Source organism: Pseudoliparis swirei, chromosome 14 (genome assembly GCF_029220125.1).
Source record: "Pseudoliparis swirei isolate HS2019 ecotype Mariana Trench chromosome 14, NWPU_hadal_v1, whole genome shotgun sequence".
NCBI classification, from domain to species: Eukaryota; Metazoa; Chordata; class Actinopteri; order Perciformes; family Liparidae; genus Pseudoliparis; species Pseudoliparis swirei.
In genome coordinates this window covers 6,129,059-6,148,423 of record NC_079401.1, presented here as the reverse complement: position 1 = coordinate 6,148,423, position 19,365 = coordinate 6,129,059, and the positions used below count along the sequence as shown (strand labels likewise).

At 51.3% G+C, this 19,365-nt stretch overlaps 1 protein-coding gene across 1 annotated transcript in view; it reads left to right on the top strand.

Annotated features, from left to right (window-relative positions):
• Positions 1-19,118, top strand: part of raph1b (Ras association (RalGDS/AF-6) and pleckstrin homology domains 1b) — a 35,798-nt gene extending 16,680 nt beyond the window's left edge. Inside the window, exons 5-19 of the mRNA XM_056431766.1 lie at positions 3,847-3,966; positions 4,317-4,422; positions 4,559-4,753; positions 5,267-5,697; positions 6,428-6,502; positions 9,544-9,621; positions 11,040-11,199; positions 11,830-11,951; positions 12,260-12,325; positions 12,417-12,560; positions 13,152-13,262; positions 13,458-13,556; positions 13,658-13,778; positions 14,053-14,189; positions 14,297-19,118. Of these exons, the coding sequence (XP_056287741.1) occupies positions 3,847-3,966; positions 4,317-4,422; positions 4,559-4,753; positions 5,267-5,697; positions 6,428-6,502; positions 9,544-9,621; positions 11,040-11,199; positions 11,830-11,951; positions 12,260-12,325; positions 12,417-12,560; positions 13,152-13,262; positions 13,458-13,556; positions 13,658-13,778; positions 14,053-14,189; positions 14,297-17,299 (4,968 nt within the window). The 3' untranslated portion in view covers positions 17,300-19,118. The remainder of the gene's footprint in view (positions 1-3,846; positions 3,967-4,316; positions 4,423-4,558; positions 4,754-5,266; positions 5,698-6,427; positions 6,503-9,543; positions 9,622-11,039; positions 11,200-11,829; positions 11,952-12,259; positions 12,326-12,416; positions 12,561-13,151; positions 13,263-13,457; positions 13,557-13,657; positions 13,779-14,052; positions 14,190-14,296) is intronic.
• Positions 19,119-19,365: the final 247 nt, after the last annotated feature.

Genomic DNA, 19,365 nt, shown 5'->3' with positions numbered 1-19,365 from the left:
TACACAACCGCACTGGGACGCACAGCAGCTTTGTTATTTAAAGATATTGTGTCACTGGGCTCTGCCTGTTAGTTTCTCATTAAAAACAACCCTTCAAACGCGCATCACACTGCTCCCCCCCCTTCTCAATTTTGGCTTGCTTTTGTGTGATTTATATGATGTTGGGAATATTTTTAGAATGAAGGTGTCAGACGTTTGCTTCATGTTATTTCTGGTCGGATCATTTGAGTGGAACAAGTCGTGAGAACACGGTGGCTTTGGACATTTTTGTGTAACTCCGTTTATTTATTTGTTTGTTATGAGAGCCGGAGCGCTGGTGCTCTGGTTCATTAACCTCCACAGTCCTCATTCTATCACAAGTAGTCTGATAAGAAGTGCTGGATGGAAACGGCCACTCGGTCGTCGTCGCGGCCACGAGAGTGTTGACACAGCTTCGGTCATGTTGCACACCCCAGCCCGATGTCCTCTGTGATTAAAATATGAAGGGCTTTTATTTGTAACAAATCATCGTTGGGACGGGAACAGAGCAGGTGGTGCTAGAGCAGGTGGTGCTGAAACAGGTGCTGAATGGCACTGAAACATCACTAGCACTCCTCAAGCTAGTGACTCGTATTCAGTTTAACCTCAGCTGACCTATGATGTCATGGTGCACTCTGCCTGCCACACCCAGATACTTGTGTTTCTTTCTCTCTTTCGCTCCTTCTTTTCTGGATCTGGTTTTTGGGTCGTGGGTTGCACTTTTGCCTCACAGGGTCCCCTTTTCTTTGTGGGAAGCTTAACTTGCCAGTATGAAACCTAAAGCCTCATTCTGATGAACATTCAGAAGGATCCCAGTTGTCCAGAGTTGGCGATTAGTAGTTGGGAGTAGCAACTATTGAAAAACTCCTCTTTGTCCGACGACTTACCATCTAGTCTACATACCGCTCCCTTTTCCAATCATCTTGACACTCTGATATGAGCAACTTAGTCTAAAGATAGACATGTCCTCCTCCTCCTCCTCCTCCTCCTCAGCACCGAATGCTTTGCTGCTCTTTCTCTGAGAGTGAGAGTGATCCCATTTCCCAGAACACACTTTTCATCTTCCTGCTGCAGCATCAGTGGGACCTGCAAGTGTGTTACCCAGAAGAGGAACAAGGGTGCAGAGGGAGACTCCACTGGGCAGAGCATTTGACCTTTAACCTTTCACCCTGACCCTCTGAGCCACCCGACCCTCACAGGACACAGCTGAGTGCTAGTCAGAGGGGCCGTGCAGTGTCAGGGAGGTAAAAGGCTGCTTGCTTTGTGTTGATGCCTCGAGGAGCGCGCACACACACACACACACACACACACACACACACACACACACACACACACACACACACACACACACACACACACACACACACACACACACACACACACACACACACACACACACACACACACACACACACACACACACACACACACACACACAGCTTCCACCCATCTCTCTCAGACCAAGCTCCATAAGCTTAAAAGCAGGGCCTCAGGTGGTAATTCACTTAAACCTGCAGCATCGTCGGAAACTGAGGCGATGATACCATTAGACGGACAGCTGCAGATATTATTAAGTGCTTTTTATTATTTAGTGTGTGCGTCATTGATCATGTGTATATTTCTGTGCGTGCAAACACGTGTGTTTTGAACCATTGTGAAGGCCCGCAGGTCCGTCGCTGTTCAAACACAGCTGTGTCCTGCCGTCGGATTTGTTTCTCTGCTCGTACATTTACATATGAAAGCTTTGGCAAATGCAATGCAAGCTCATTTGATTTGAGCCATTTCCTCTTCCTGTCTGCCTCTAGCCAGCCGTGATGTCGCACCTTAACACACGGACACTGAGCTCTCTTCCTGCCGCCGGATCCCCAAATAGATGTGCGACACATTTGAGTGTAGCCGCGTTGACGAAGGATTATGGATTACGAATGTGTTATGGCTCCAGCTCAATTAAATGATGGCGAGCTGTTGTGTACTTACGTTATTTTTCTGGTGAACCACGAGGTCGTCCTGAAGGAAGCCGTCCCGCCGGTCCACAATAAGTGGCACGGATAAACGGAAGGACAGCTGGGGTTTCCTGCCAAGCAACAGGCCATGAGGGAAATTAGGAATTCTGCACATCCTGGCCATTTCCTGTTCTGACTCCCCCACACACATTCACCAGTGCATGGCTATCATTTTACCCCCCTGCACCTCACACACACACACACACACACACACACTTGGTGGTCTTGTTGTTGTTGACATACTCCATCTTTCACGACAAGATGACAAGTCCATGTGTGTTTGATATGCGCGCCATAACAGGAAACAATCCATCATCAACACGTTAATGCACGTGCACACACACACACACACACACACACACACTGCAGGGGCAGCTGTAGCGTCACTAAGGTTGAGACGGGATGGGAGACTGGGGGAGTATATTTTTGTTCAAGCGAGTGACTTAAGGAGTGTGCCGTCTGGAATGCGACCGCTTCTGAAAGGAGCGCCCCTCGACTCCTTCTGTGTGTGTGTGTGTGTGTGTTTGCGTTCAGCTGACCGATTTTGCCGTTGCTATCATATTCCTGTTTGCTTTGCCAAACGCAGGCGCTTTTATTGCCTCTCACCCACTGCCTGTTTTTTTGACCTGCTCCTATCGCCTCCTGACAACAAAGCATGACTTTCTAATTGCTCTTGAGCACTCTGTGGAACCACAACTGGTTGAACATGCACAGAAAACACACACGACCATTAAGCCGCACACACATCAAGCTGCATCGAACGCGGGGTCATCAGAGGGGTTAATCCCGCTTTGGTGCCGTCCCCACTGGTGACTGACACCGTGCAGCATTGTTAGCAGGGGGGGGGGGGATAATGGCCCCTCAAAACATCAATGTGGTTACCTGGGTATATTCCATCTGATTGCACAGTATCAGGGGGAACTGGACTGTACCAAGACGGGAGGTTCTCTTCAGGGAACGAGTACATCGTACGCTCAATTCCTTGTGTGTTTGTTTCATCCCGCTGGTTATGTAATATCCGATTCAAACAGTTTGACAGCTGACCTAGAAATGATATGAAGGAAGGGGGAGGAGACACATCAGCAGTTATTGATGCTCCATATGTAGAAGGGATACACGTATGCAATGTTTCTGAGGTCTTATCTGCTATTCTGTGCTTTGTCTCCTGAAAAGTGTTCTTGTATACACTGAAAAGTGTTCTGAAATATCAATATTTAGATGCTTTTCAGAGGCCATCAACCGTTCTGTGGCGTTACTGGCACGTAGTCAACCAGCCGCGCGGCTGCATGTTGCAGTTTACGCCAGTTCCCTTTGTGTCCAGCAGAGGGAGCTCTGTCATCACCTTTGACACAACAGTGCTGGGCTCCTCCTTCCTTCACTCACACGCCCCAAACGGCCATTAACAACCACCTGCTAGTGATGTTAAGTGTGCTTTGATGGATATCTTCTGGCGAAGTGGTTTATGGATCTCAAAAGAGCTGAGTACGTCAATTATCGGATGGCGGTCTGACTCTGCACCTCCTGTCCTCCATCAGCATCCCTCTCTTTCGGCCCCTGAGCTGGATGTCGAGGGGTTGGGTGTGTCCGCGGTGAACGGCACACAAGGCGCCACGGTGCACTCCACCGACCGGACTGCACCGGGTGCCCGCTAGGGGTCCGTGAGCGGTTGTCATGGTAACGGGCAGTGAGGTTGGCCTGAGCTGAGTTTTTTTCCCCTCCTTTGGATCATTCCTGCTATGTGTGATCTGATGGTATGTGAGTGGTTACACGTGTGTGTAATAACTCCCCTCTGTTTCTGTGTGTGTGTGTGTGTGTGTGTGTGTAGATGGAGCAGGTATCGGACGATGAGCTGGACCATGGAGCGGAGGAGGACAGCGATAAGGAGGACCAGGACCTGGACAAGATGTTTGGGGCTTGGCTTGGAGAGCTGGACAAGCTGACGCAGGTTAACGCACACACAAAATGAGAGGGACGGTGGGCTCCATAGATACAGACTCACACAGGCAGAGGAGCTGGGAGAAAAGGGCTGTATCCATAGCAACCGTAACACTGCTAATCCTGTCTCCCTTTCCTGTATCCTAGCAACTCCCCTCCCACCACCACTTTGTATTGTGTATTTGTGCAGGTTTGTGTCAGTGTCTGTGTGTGTGTGTGAGAGTACACACCAGCAGGCATACATGGTTGCTTAGATCCTGTGCTTTGACTGTGATGTCAGAATGTGTGTTTTTTTTGCATATGTGCTCATGCTGTGTGTGTGTGTGTGTGTGTGTGTGTGTGTGTGTGCGCGCTCTCTAGAGTCTGGATGATGGCAGGCCTCAGAAACCACTGCAGAAGGCTCCTCTCAGGCAGGAGACGAACATGGCTAACTTCTCCTACCGCTTCTCGATGTATAACATAAACGGTGAGTCTTTACTCATCCGATCCGTAACAGTACCCCCCCCCCCCCCCCCAAAAAAGAACGGGTGAAATAACTAATGAAACCCCGCCTCCTCCCCCTTCTCTATGCTTCCTCTGTCCTCCATCTGTGCTCCCTGCAGAGGCGTTGAACCAGGGCGACTCAGTGGACCTGGACGCCCTGATGGCCGACCTGTGCACCATCGAACAGGAGCTCAATACCATCTCCAAACCAAACTCTGCGTCTCACGGCCAGAACAAAGGCCAGCAGCGGGCCCCTGGGGGCCGCAGTGCCAGCACCAAGCACACAGGCACCGGTGGAGGGGGAAGCAGCGGAGGTAGTCCTGTTCCACAATTTGTATTTACAATGGCGCTCCACCTCTTAACGATGAATATAATCAGTGTACGCCAATAATGTTTCTGTTTCCACACTGTTGTACATGAGTCCCCACATTGTTGGCCCTGGATAATGTTTAGACTCGCCCCACAACACAAAGGAGAACAACAGGAAGATGTCACTCGTCTTCTGGTGCTGGAGAATCGGAAGGGGGAAAAAAATCGCTTCCAACATGTTTTTTTCTTCCTTTTTACTAAAAGCCAGAAACAAAAACAAACGCATGCAGGGTAATGAGGTAGCGGAGGGACAATTAGCCGCATCCTGTTGACAACAGGGGAATGCAGTCTTTCGCCAGCACAGGCCACAACTTTACCACACTGGTATCATATGAATATCGTTGTCTCACTTTATTATTGCTCACCCGGTTGTAAGATTTTCAAATGTATCCATTCGGAAAAAACACCGTCTGATTTATGAAGCGGCCCCTCTGAGCTGTTCTTTAAATCCGCAACAGGCAGCGCCAGCAGCAGCACCCGGGCGTCGCCGGCCAACACGGTGCGCGGCGGCAGCAGCCTCAACGCCCGCCCGGCGGCCGCCAACATCTCCCTGGACGACATCACCTCCCAGCTGGAGAAGGCCTCTCTCAGCATGGACGAAGCGGCACGCCAGACCTCCTCCTCCTCTTCCTCCTCCTCCTCCTCCTTCTCCTCCACGACGCTCCGGCGGCCCTCGTCGGGGTCGTCCGGCGGCGGGCAGCACAGGAGGACGGGCTCGGCGGGCGCCGTCAGCGAGCAGGAAGCGCCGTCCCAGAGGTCCAGCGTGAATTCGGCGTGCGCCTCGGCGTCCAGCATGGACTCCCTGGACATCGACAAAGTGACGGCGGGGGGAGAGGCGGAGGGCCAGAGCAGCCCGAGCACGCAAGGACAGAACCAGGCCAGCACAGAGGTACGGCTGCCACTGAAATACACACAGAACAACACACACCGGGGATATCCAAGAGGTAGCCGTAGCGTCGTCGGCTCATGACGACGTGTGCGTGAGCCGTAGCGTGAAAGACTCTCATCCTGCATGCTAAACCACACACACACACACACACACACACACACACACACACACACACACACACACAGCATGACGTCTGGAAGAAACTGCATGTTCAGGGTCGATCCACGACACGGACGTGTCCTGTGGATCGGACGGCGTGTTAACGGACACGTTGTAATCTCCCATACGGCATGCGTGTGTTTTCGGCATTTGCCCATTTAAAGCTGCAGGGAAAACACACAGCATTTTAGTTTCCACCAACTACTTTAGTAGAATCCCATTCAGTGTGCAGCCAATGTCGGTGCAAAGGTGTGAAAGAGGGATTGTGTGTAGCTGTAGACGACGGGCAGCCAGAATGCACAGTACACGACGGATTCACACACTCCAACCTATTGCCGTCATGTCTGCTCTGTGCATATCTACAGTGCCTCTCAGTCATTGCTTCCTCACCCACAGCTGCAGCTCACGACAACCACGACTGCCGAGCGCTCCGTTTCTGGAGCCTTCTCTCGCTTCCACGCTTCTTTCATGCACAAAAAAAAGATCGAGACGCCAAGCCTCCGAGAATCATCCGGCACTGACTTCTTCTATATTTTGTCTGTTCCTTCTCTTTATCCTCTCTTCACCCAAGCACTCCTATCTGGACCGAGAAACCTCGCTCATTCTGAAAAGCATAGCAGGAAAGCCTTCTCACCTCCTGACCAAGGTGACTTCCTCATACACCGCTTTTTTCTTTGTGTGCGTGTGTGTGTGTGTGTGTGTGTGTGTGTGAACTGCTCCTCTCTTCTGCTTTGCATGGAAAAATCCAACAGCTGCCGGAAATCAGACCAAACGTATTTATTTCACTTCATTAAAAGAACAGGCAGCCGATGTCATCTTTTCTCAACTGCATCATTTCTCAGCATTTACCATGCACACACATACACACAGTTCCATGCTTATAGTCATTTTCCTTCTTTCTCCTTTTTGATTTGCACTGTGTATGAATGTGTTGACGGAGCTACAGCGATACCTCCAGGCAGTCCAGGATGCGTCGCTCTTCTCTGTTTTGATATCAGAATCGAAGCATCTCTTAATAAAGCAGGTTTTTTTTCTTTACTTTGCAAACCAGAACATTTTCAATATTTATCTTTCAATACATTTTCTCAGATATTTTTGCAGCCCGTTATTTGATCTCAACGCCATGCGTTTGTGTGCATCATACCCGCTCCACTGTTTAACATACAGAATCGCTCGCATCTGTTCATCCGTCACGCGCCGGCCCTCCAAAGTTCCCGCTCCCTCTCGACACCGACCGCGATTGCAAAGCTCGCGGCCGTCAGATGTGTGCAGATTTGCGGTTCAAAGTTGGCAGCTGTTGATTGTGATTTATTCTGCCATCGCGACACAGTGCAAAGATTAAATAGAGCGAGAGCTGAGTTTGAGGCAAACCACAGATTATCCTAATCTAAGGCAGTGTAGGGGGGAGGGGGTCTGGGGAACTCTGGAGAATAGTTTTTGATTATTTTCTCTTTCGACGACTTCAAATCGGTATAGTGCCTCGTACTCTTCATGTGAGGGTGAACTGAAATCGCTCCATTAGCATTGCGTTTTTTGTTATCACCATTCATTTGGATATAATGGATGCCAAGAGTAAAGCTGGCTGACTTCCTGTTACATAACGATGGTATCTCGGGCTGTAGGCTTGTGACATATCGGCTCTCGGAGTCTGAATGCGGAGAGCGTTTGAATGGAGAGGATTTATTGCCCGTGGCAGGCGATCCAGTCCAGGCTGTGAGAGAGTTTGTGTCTTAGTGTTCCACTTTCCAAACGGAGAGAGAGAGAAAGAGGGAGCCGCGGTCGCCCCGGACTCTCAAACTCTCTCCCGATCCTCGCCCGCAAATCAGAATAATAAATGAGCGCGGGGCTCTCTGGGAACAAGCAGGGAGAGACATCAAAGGGAGAGGGTGCCAAGATGCCTTTTTTTCCCATGCTCAGCAAAAGAGGCTTTTAAAGTTGGCTCTGGTGGAAGTGGAAGGGAACACGCCTGTGGAATAGGAATCAGATTAATGTCTGATTAAAAAGCAGGGTGCTGGTGTCATGTGAGGAGGAAATAATGGGGGGGGGGGGGGGGGACAGAGTTAGGCTGAGAATTATGGCGCTACACCTACAGTGTGCCACAGATTGACACTGGACTGTAATCTCCACAGCCCCCGTGACCTCTCCTCACTCACGCTCACGCTTGGCTGACTAAAAGCCAGCCACTGTGTGTTGGCCAAACATGTAGGGTTGGCTTTATTGCAGTAATGTGCATGTGCCCTGGAGCTGGTCATGTGGAAAAGGTAGTCTAGGTCGAGGATAGGGGGTGGGGGGTGAGGGGGGGGGTCTTAAGATAAGAGGCTGAGCCCTCAACCCTTCTCTCGTGTGTGTTCACATGCCTGTGTACACACACTTGAAATATTCAGCACCTTCAGCGACTCATTCACCCAAATTCCACTCTTCGTCGTTGTCACTGTGGGTTTAGCCGCAGGGGCCAGTGTCGGTCACGGTCTCCCCGCTCGCTCTGATTGGCTAAAGGGTAGAGGGTCCTGCAGTAGGGGGCTCGTCGCCCCCCCCCCCCCCTCGTTATACCATTTTTGTGGGGATTATGCTCCATTAATTGGGCACGCTCCCAAACCCCTGCATCAGTGATGAAGAGAGAGAGTGTGTAAGGGAGACGTTGAGATGGGGGGAGGGAGAAAGAGGGAACGGGAGGGTGGGAAGCAGGAAGAGAGAGTTGGAGGGTAGAAGGGGGAGGGGCCTCCTCCTCCTCCTCCGACTGTCTCATTTGGGGGTTTTAGTCGAGTTGTGCTCATCTCGGGGCGCACATGTCTACGTCTCGCTTGGAGTGATGGGAGATGTTGATGCACGGCTGAGTTTCACCCCCTGAGGATCGTTGTGGAGTAAGTTTTTACACGCCTGTAGCTGCGAGCCAAAAATATTTATACGTTTTTTCTTCTTTTTGCAATGTAAATACAACAGAGAAAGAAATTGTCAATTAAAAAAAAAAATTGTATCGTTATTTATGGACGAATCTGGATATATGTATTTTTTGCCCTCAAATTCCGAATACGATCCTTCCAGGAGATCATTGTGTCTTTGAGGGGAGAGCAGAGAGGCTTTCTGAACTGATCCTACACTCATCCGCAGCCTCGTGCCCTTCGGGGATCTTCTACTATTGTTTCCCTTCCGCTGTGTAGCGAGATCAAAGGAACCCTCTGCAGCTCCATAAGAATCCAACATGGAGACGTAGACTGCAGACGGAGAGCGCCATATTTGAGGGAACGTCGGACCAGTGTCACGATAGTGGCGATTTTTTTGCGACGCGATTTAGCCGATCATATATTCTCACGCGAGTAATGACACCAAATAAATACACACACGTGGAAGCATACGCAACCTGCGGAGTGGAGGTGATGGCATCTTGTTGGAGGGGGCAGGTAAGCGATGGAAAAATTGGATTTTGCGTTGCCCGTGACACCATGCGCCGTCACGCCGGAGGCTTTGTGCGTTTTTAATGGTTTAGAAGGCTGCTTACTATTTAATGAAGTTCTGTGTGTGTGTGTGTGTGTGCGCATGATGTCTTGTTCTTGCCGGAGGAAGATATGAAGACAAGGGTGAAGAAGATGAGGCAAGGCTTTGAAATGGGAGAGCCCTGTTTTTAGGTGCGTGGTTATGTTGTTGTTCTCATGACCACCGTGTTAACCACGCTCCTCCGTGTCCATCCAGGAGGAACAAGCCGCCAAATTGAAGGCAGAGAAGATCCGAGTCGCCCTGGAAAAGATCAAGGAGGCGCAGGTCAAAAAGGTAGGGCCACCTCTTTCCTTTGTGCACGCACACACACACTCTCGCCGGCTCAGTTTAAATTCCTGAAAAGACCGTTCGGACACGTCTCAATAAATTGCCGTGTGGTCGCGTTCACCGCATCTTCTTTGTGAACTTCATTGACGGCGGAGCGCAGCGAAAAATAGGTCATTGCGGGTGTTTGATTATGTGCACGCTTATGTGTGTGTGTGTGTGTGTGTGTGTGTGTGTGTGTCTCCATTGGGAAGTCCGTATGGGACTCCACAGGCAGGGCTTTTTTATTTCTTTATTTTTTCCCACCAGTGGATGAATTGTCTGTGTGAATGAGAGCAGCGACATAATGGTGTCCATTTACATGCAATGAATAGTTGAGACCCGGCAGTGTTTCAGCCAAGTGAAGACAACACGGCGAGATAAAGACGGCTGGTACAGTCGGCACGTCGGGAAAAAAAACCTCGGCCGGCGTCGGAGAATGCTGCCACGTGCTAAATTATTACTCACGTGGCTGTCAGCAGTCCACACAGCCAGCTGTGACTCACAATTTACTATCTTTTGGATGCATCACATGGTTTGTTTGCGTCTGGATCGAGGGTTCTGGATTCTACCTCGTTGGGGATTTTTGGGATGTTTGATTCAACTCACATTTTTGTCTTCCAGACGAGGGTTTTAGGTTTATGGGGTCCCTCCTGTGAGGAATGTAGGTCAGACCCCCCCCCCCGTGTCTCGGTCTCGCAGCACACCCAGCGTTCTCATTGGTCCGGGTATCCCTTCGATCAACCGTACCCCACCCTCTGATTGGACGTCCGAGATTGAGGGAGCTTTATACCGTTTCACACCAGGACTAGTCTCATGTCGGCTGCGATTGTGTTGGGCTGGATTTGGCACGCCGTGGTTTCGGTCAGATTAGATTAAGCTTATTATGGAAGGCTTTTTATTGCCAATGGATGCTTCCATATTGTTGGATTTCAGTCTGTAGTGGCCGTATATACAAATATATATATATACACATTGCCACTGCAGTGACGCCATAAATCTGTTCCCAGAGATTCCTGCGAGCGTTCTTTGTTCGTACTTCAATTGACAAAAAACAAGTCTCTGAACTGCCAATAGGGTCGTTTCTTTCCACGATTACTGTCGAGTGCATTAATATATGATGGGAAGCCTGTAATAGTTCTTAAAAGATAACAGAATAACTTATTCCTTAAAGAATTATTGATTTTACATTTGAGAAAAACAATCCACGATCCATTTAAAAGCACTTATTTAAGATGTACTTCAAATGAAGACGCCATTTCCAGAAATAATTCAAGTGCATACACGGGGAATACATTGGTGTGTCTTTTGTCCCAACTTTTCGCATCGCGTTGCACGACAAGTCGATCCTCGGGGGTCACACTCCTTTCTCTCCTCCTCTTCCTCAGCTGGTGATCAGGGTCCACATGTCGGACGAGAGCTCCAAGACCATGATGGTGGATGAGCGGCAGACGGTCAGGCAGGTGCTGGACAGCCTGCTGGATAAGTCGCACTGTGGCTACAGCCCCGACTGGTCTCTGGTGGAAACCATCAATGAGCTGCAGATGGGTAAGAGAGAAATAACCATCGTCTATGCTTTGTCTATATTATTACCTTCGCATTGAAAATGCGGAAGGTTATGTTTTGATCGCCATTTATTTATTTGTATGCGTGTTATTCGCATAACAAAAAAAGTTTTAAACCTTTCGCATGAAATTTGGTGGGATGATTGTTTATTATCCGGGGACCATTTGATTAGATTTTGGGATCGATCGGGTCAAAGGTCAAGGTCATGAAAAGGTCAACATCCTCATGAATCGCATGAAATTTGGTGGGATGATTGGTTATTATCCGGGGACCATTTGATTAGATTTTGGGATCGATCGGGTCAAAGGTCAATGTAAAGGTCATGAAAAGGTCAAAATCTTCTTTTTACAATAGCACGGTCAATTTTTATCCAATTGGCATGCAACTAATGCCAAAATGTTCATAATTCAATGCCCAATCTTGTGATATGCGAAGGTATGCGCTCTACCGAGTGCCCATTCTAGTTATTATTATGATCATGTATCGACTGCTCAAGACCTCGGGCTGATTGCCAGGCAGGAAATGAAGTGTGTGTCAGCGAAAAACATTGCATATCTTGCCTCTCATCTTCACGACTCCCTCTCGTCTCACCTCCTCTCCCTCCTCTCTCAGAGCGGATTTTCGAGGATCATGAGAACTTGGTGGAGAATCTATTAAACTGGACCCGGGACAGCCACAACAAGCTGATGTTCATCGAACGCATCGAGAAATATGCCCTCTTCAAGAACCCTCAGGTGACGTTCCACGACACACACACAAACACACATAGAGGAGAGAGAGAGGACCGATCATCTTATCAATAACCTGCGTTCAGTGTATGAACGCTGACCGTATATGACACACACACAAAAACATTGTTTATGCGAGCTGAGTGCCGGCCCAGGCCAGCGAGTGAACAGGGGAGCTTGTTTGTGGAGGAGAGCTGGAAGTAGGTCAAAGCTGTAAAGCGAGTAAAGGTGAATAATTTATTTAACATAAGATGAGGTGAGACGCCAACTTTACACTCCCCCCCCCCCCTTCCTCCCCTCACTGTCATCTCCAGAACTACTTGCTGGGGCGGAAGGAGACGTCAGAAATGGCCGACAGGAATAAAGAGGCGTTGCTAGAGGTGAGCTTCCGCACGAGCACAAACGTTCCTGTCGCTTCCGACTCCTCGGGAGGATCTCGAACTCTGACGCCACTTCCTGTGCGTCCGTCAGGAGTGCTTCTGTGGCGGCTCGGTGTCGGTGCCAGAGATCGAGGGCATCCTGTGGCTGAAGGAGGACGGGAAGAAGTCGTGGAAGAAACGCTACTTCCTCCTCAGAGCTTCGGGGATCTACTACGTCCCCAAAGGCAAAGCCAAGGTCAGTGAGACTCTGGATGGGAGTACCTCAGGACCACGGTCGAGCTGCTCAAACAAAACGAAGCCGGAGAACCTGAGATGCGGGATGGGGGGTTATGAGAACCAGATTCACACCGTCTGCTCCGTGGTATTTCCTGTTGATCGAAATGAACACAACAGAAACTGCACAGCTCTATTTTTAGCCCTATCCCTTTCAGTGACAGCAGCATTCACTGGATGCGCGACAGAGACCAATGCTGTTGATGGTTTTGTTCCCTCAACCTTGAGCTACGAAGTATTTTGAGTCCTATAATAATTAAAGTTTCAGCTTAAGCACTGTGTATTCATCCTCGATCTGTGTAATTACCCTCAAAACAAGAGCACTTTGACTACAGTTGGACTTTAAGCATAATTATTTAAAGCCCATTTAGAGCAACTTCACTCGAGCGTGTGCTCCAAACATCGTTTAAGTCTATTAAAATGTCTTTAAGACTTCTGCTTTGGTCATTTCGATACATCTAGTTAGTCCCAAACTGTTGCCACACATGTTAGATGTCCGGTACCTGTCGGCAGCAGCAGCTTCACTCGCCCTCCTCTGTCTCGCCCTCTGCAGACATCCCGAGATCTCGCGTGCTTCCTGCAGCTGGACCACGTGAACGTGTACTACGGCCAGGACTACCGCAGCAAATACAAGGCTCCCACCGACTACTGCCTGGCCCTGAAGGTGAGGCCCCTGGCCCTCCGGCTTCCTCCTGAGAGTTTTTTTATTCGAATTATTTAATCGCTTGATAGTTATCAATTGCTGTATTTTATGTAAAAGCTGCAAAAAGTCGAAAGACTTTCAGCCTTTTATATATAATAATTTCATAATGACAATGTACAGCATAGTAAAACATGCATTTACTTCTTTTTTTTGCAGCATCCCCAAATCCAGAAGAAGTCCCAGTACATCAAGTACCTGTGCTGCGATGACGTCAGGACCCTGCACCAATGGGTGAATGGAATTCGCATCGCCAAGGTGAGTTTCTGCTCTGGTTAGTTTAGTTTAGGCCAAAAGAATAGTTCTCTAACACTTTACTTGATGTTAATTAATCATATTTGTTGTGTGTTTGTGTGTAGTATGGCAAGCAACTACATGTGAACTACCAGGAGGCCATGAAGAGGACGGAGGCGGCCTACGATTGGTCCTCGCTCTCGACCTCGAGCATCCGATCGGGCTCCAGTTCTGCCAGCAATCCTGGTAAATATAATCCATCCATACAAAATATTTCAAACACAGTATCTAACTAACAAAAAGAAGAGTCATAGATGATGTTTATATATCTTAGTATGGGGCAAACTACAGAAACACTCAATCCTCCGTCTCTAATTCAGCTCGGCAGCATCTTTCAAACACCACTTCCAAAATATAATGATACTATCTTACTAATATTGAGTCATACTATCCTGATGATACGTCATAATTTTTTCTCCACCAATAATATTCTTCTCACACAACGTCTTTCTGCCGTTAGAGTCCCAGTCTAATCACTCGGGCCACTCGGACAGTGGCGTGGACACAGGCTCGTCTCACGGCCGGTCCCAGAGTGTGGTGAGCTCCATTTTTTCCGAGGCCTGGAAGAGAGGTACCCAGATCGAGGAAAGCTCCAAGGTATGGCTTTCTTTCAGAGACGGCGGGGATTTAACAAAATCCGTGACAGTCGCTAATCTGTGTCAGAGTATGCCGCCTCACCGAGCTAACGCCCCGTCTCTTTTCAGCATATGAGAATGGAGTCGACCAGAGGGGCCACGCTGCCGCACGCTTCCCACAGTCACCGGCATCACAGCCAGCATTCAGCGGACCACCCGGCCCTGACGCCCCCTCCCCAGCTTCAGGTGCAGCCGCAGCCCCTCCAACAGCCCCCGCCGCAGCATCAGCACCCGCCAACGCACCCCCAGACACCGACCCAGGCGACGCAGCATCAGTCCCCCCAACATCAGTCCCCCCAACATCTTCCCCCCCAACATCTGCCCCACAACATCTGCCTCCACAGCATCAGCTCCCCCAACATCTGCCCCCCCAGCATCTGCCCCCCCAACATCTGCCCCCCCAACATCTGCCTCCACAGCATCTGCCCCCCAACATCTGCCCCCCCCACATCTGCCTCCACAACATCTGCCTCCACAGCATCAGCTCCCCCAACATCTGCCTCCACAGCATCAGCTCCCCAGCATCTGCCCCCCCAACATCTGCCTCCACAGCATCAGCTCCCCCAACATCTGCCTCCACAGCATCAGCTCCCCCAACATCTGCCTCCACAGCATCAGTCCCCCCAGCACCTGCCTTCCCAGAACCATCTCCCTCAACATCAGCCTCCCCAACATCTGCCCCCTCAACATTCCCCCCCCCAGTATCAGCCCCCCCAACAGGCTCTGCGCCCCCAGCAGTCGCCGCAGCCGCAGCCCGTCGGCAGCTACAACCACATCGCGCCCCCGCCGCAGCAGCAGCAGCTGGCTCCGCCGGCCCCCCCTCCCCCTCCGCCGCCTCCCCCTCCTCCTCTGCCCCCGGTGCAAGCGGTGTCGCACCACTCACCGGCTCCCACCATGTACAAGTTCAGCACCATCACCCGGCTGCAGAACCAGATGGCCGCTCAGTCTGCCGGTCACCACCGGTTGCCCGGTCACCTCCACGTAATCGGGCACCAAGTTCTGCCCCGGAGTCCGCCCGCAGCCCAGGTGCCCCTCCGACCCAACGTGAATCACATTGCGGCGAGGACCAATGTCCCGCCTCCCCCTCCTCCACCCCCGCCACCGACCATGCCGGCCCCCGGGTCGGCCGCGGCGATGTTGAGGCTGGGCCCTCCCGGCGCGGCCACGCCGCCTGCCTTCGTTCCGCCGCCCCCAGCGCCTCCTGCGCCACAGACAGACGGAGTAGCATTTCCTCCCCCTCCTTCTCCTTCTCCTCCTCCACCTTGTGCACCGTCTCCCGTGAGCCAGCCGCTGTACCCCAACGGGCCGAGGCACGCCCTGAAGGAGAGGTTCCCCAGCCCGCCGCGGGACCTCCTGCCCCCAAACGCCCTCGAGGAGTCCGCGCCGCTTGCCCCTGCTCCTCCGCCTCCCCCACCCCCGCCGCCTCCTCCTCCTCCCCAGCAGTTCCCGGTGCCGGTCCAGTTCCCACCGCCCCCTGCGCCGCCACCCGCGCCGCCCAAAACCTTCAACCCGGGCTTTTTCCCTCACACTGCCCCCAAACCGGTGTCGCCCGTCTCTCCCTTTCCCCCCGCCCCGCCCCCCGCTGCCCTGGCCGGCCCGACCCCGCCGCCACCTCCGCCCCCTCCTCCACCCGCGCCCTTCAAGAAGCAGTTCAGCCTCCAGGCAGGCCACATCTCCGGCCACCCCCCTCCGACTCTGCCCAAGCAGCACAGCCTGTCGAAACAAACAGCCGCTCCTGCCATGTCTTTGGTGAAGCAGCTCGCCAGTCAGTTTCCAGGAGCTTCATCCCCTGCAGCCAATCAGGCGGAGATCCCCAAAGCCCCCCTTTCCCCCCCTGCAGTCAAGACCAAACCAAGATGGCAGCCGGGGGGCGGCCAGCAGCTGCAATCTCCAGAGTTCCCTCCTCCTCCTCCAGACGGCAGCGTTGGCTTCCCCGCCGCCGCCGCCGCACCTCCTCCGCCACCTCCTCCTCCACCACCTCCCCTAGCCCCGGTCACGGGCCCAACTCCACCTCCTCCTCCTCCGCCACCACCTCCCCTCGCTCCGGTCACGGGCCCAACTCCACCTCCTCCTCCTCCGCCACCACCTCCCCTCGCTCCGGTCACGGGCCCAACTCCACCTCCTCCTCCCCTCCCTCCTGGAAACCTGGGCTCCCCCATGCGGAGGTCGCCCCCCGGGTCCTCCAATTTCGGAGGCAAGAAACCCCCCCCCGCCCCGCAGAGGACCTCCGGCGCCAAGTTCAACGGCTCGGCTTCCTATGAGGAATCCAGGAAAAACTTGCTCTGCAAGTTTGCTCCCCAGAATACTGCCCCCTCCTCCTCTTCACCAGGTCCCGCCTCCTCCAGTGGGTCCCCTTCCAAGGACCCTTCGACTGGACCGCCTGCTCCTCCGAAACCAGGCAAGCTCAACCTGGCCAACCTGCCCATGGGACTCCACTCTAAAATGAGCCAGGTAAAGCACACGGGTGGGGACTTCCCTTGCCCGCCACCTGACTGCGCTTACTTTCCACCTCCTCCGCCGGCCTCGGAGCTCTTCCCCCCTCCTCCGCCTCCTGGGAGCGACGGCCATAGCGGAGGACCTCCTCGGGTCGCCGTGGTCAACCCCCAGCCCCAGGCTCCCCCTCCTCCTCCGCCTGTCCCCCTTGTGAGCAACTCGACATGGGGGAAGAGCTCGCTGAAGAAGACTCCGCCGCCCACGCTCGTGCGGCGTAGTAACGCCACCCCGGAGCCTCCTCCGCTGTCGCCGCCTCCACCCACCTCCCCAAAGGGCAGCTCCGGCCAGCCCAATTTCCTGGATGATCTCCACCGGACACTGAAGCGAAAGTCAGTGGGTCGCCAAGGTTCTCTCAACCCGGCCGGCCTCGCGGGCAAGTCTGACCCCGTGGGAGCTGTGGACGACACGGCGCTGCCTCCGCCGCCCCCCGAGCTGCTCCTGGACCAGGGCAAGCAGAGCAACGGAGGAAACGGCGCCTACATGTCCGGAAACCTCTCAGGCTATGCAACACTACGACGAGGACCCCCACCCGCACCACCCAAACGGGGGGACACGACCAAACTTACTGGCGAGTGTTGAAACGTGGAGATCGGGACGTTATGAAGATGGCTGAATAGACAATGAGAGAATATATGGAACTGAACACTAAATAGATGAGTGTGTGTGTGTGTGTGTGTGTGTATATACTCAAACCCAGACCAGGGTCAGTTAGTGTTTGCTAATGATTGCAGTTTTTTAACATGCTTGGCATTATGGATCAGTGGGGTTTATAATATTGGGACAATTTTAGGCTGGAGCAGGTAAGTTTGGGGTCACAGAAAAGTAAAATTGGTCTTTTGATTTTCTGCGATTGTCTAAACTCTCTGGGAGACATTGTTTTACGGTAAACCCCACCCATCTGGTACACCAAGCGGATTTAAATATACACTCGTAAGAATCGTGCAAATATGACCATGTTATCCGCTTCTTTGCCATAAGTTTGTGCCACGTACTGAAGACAAAAACAAACGAAACAAAAAAAACACATCACGGTCTTTCTTCTTGGGTGCTGCATGGACTTCATGTAAGAGCCGGCCGTACGACACGCAGCGGTTCTGGTGTGTGTGCATGAGAGGGACACTTAACCTGAGACTGGAGATGCATACATACATGCATGTGTGTATGATTATATGGTGTTGAAGTAGTTAACCATTTGAGGAGGCCTTCGTGGAGCGGGGACGGTTTGGTTTTTATGTGAAATTATTTAATGAGCGATAAATGGAAGGATTTTTTGTTATTATATATATATATATATAAGTCTGTCTTTTAATAGCTGTCCAACAAATTCTAGAGAGGAACAAAATATGAGGGCACAATGGAATGTATGTGTAGTGAATAACATGGATTACACACATGAAGGCAACGAGTCGGTGGCATGAACACTAGAAAAGCGTTAAACTTTCCAACCTGTCGACTCGTGTCGGCAAATGCAAATCAGAAGGAAAGCCTTATCCCCGATGTAAAGCAGAGAGATTTCTTCCAAAGGTTCAACAGCGTCTGGACTGTGCAGCTGAGGGAAAACAAACACAACAACAAACACAACAACGTCGTTTTGATTTAATAGACTATAAATGGAGGAGGGGGCCTGTGGCTGTGTCTCCGTGGACCGTGTGAGTTCCCCGTGCGTCGGCTTGATTTTGGGCCTCATCCTCCGGTGCCTGTACAGTCGTAGCCGCTACTCCCTCACTGTCGGTCTCCGTCGCCTTCCAAAGTCACACGGTATCACAATTTGGGAAGTAGAAGGTACAGGTTGGATTCAGTCCCGTGGAGTCTCCTCGTCCACACGAGGTGACCCCGTTGAAACGGACACGTGTGTCTGGTCAATGTACAAAGCGTAACAAATCATGTAGTCCATCACAGAAAACACCTGACTTGCATTAGACTGAAAGTTGCGTGTCTGTCGTCATTTCCTGATTTTGTACCTGCAGATTGCATCACGAAGGGTTTTAATTTCTTGCAGCGAGGCCTTTTTATTCTTATTAGGTGCTAATGCTGTCCTAATGAACTCATCATCATCATTTCCTTGTTTGCGAGGATGACACATCACTCGTTCATATTTCAGACCGTTTAAACTGGTTTTAAATTGGCTTTAGTGTGGAAGCGTGTGCTCGAAGTGTCATGAAGACGGTGGTGTCCACACAACGCGCCGTTCTTTGGACCGCCGCTTGAAGGCAGCGTACCATTTCTTCTCACTGATTGCCATTGTCTTAACAGGATGTTTGCTACAGTGCAGTATGTACGTTATTGATGTGCTGATGTGAACATGTGGGGCCAAGTGAAATGAAGAAAAATGGTTGCAGATGTGTCCTCCTGCATATAAACTGAAAATCACAATATAAATGTTCAAACCAGACCTCAATCCGTCTCCGAGTCCTCATTTGTTGGAATGAAGGTGTAGCTGGGGAAGAGCTATGTAGGGGATGCTTTTAAGCGCCATGCATTGTTGAAATGATTCAAATGGGAACAGTGTGTGTTGGTCAGTGGAGCTTAGACTCCCTCTAGTGGTCTTTTGTTGTATTACACTAAAAGAAAAGCATTTAAGAGGCTTTTGTAGTCAAATAGAATTATTTAAACTAGGGATTGGACTCTAAAATGTAATTACATGT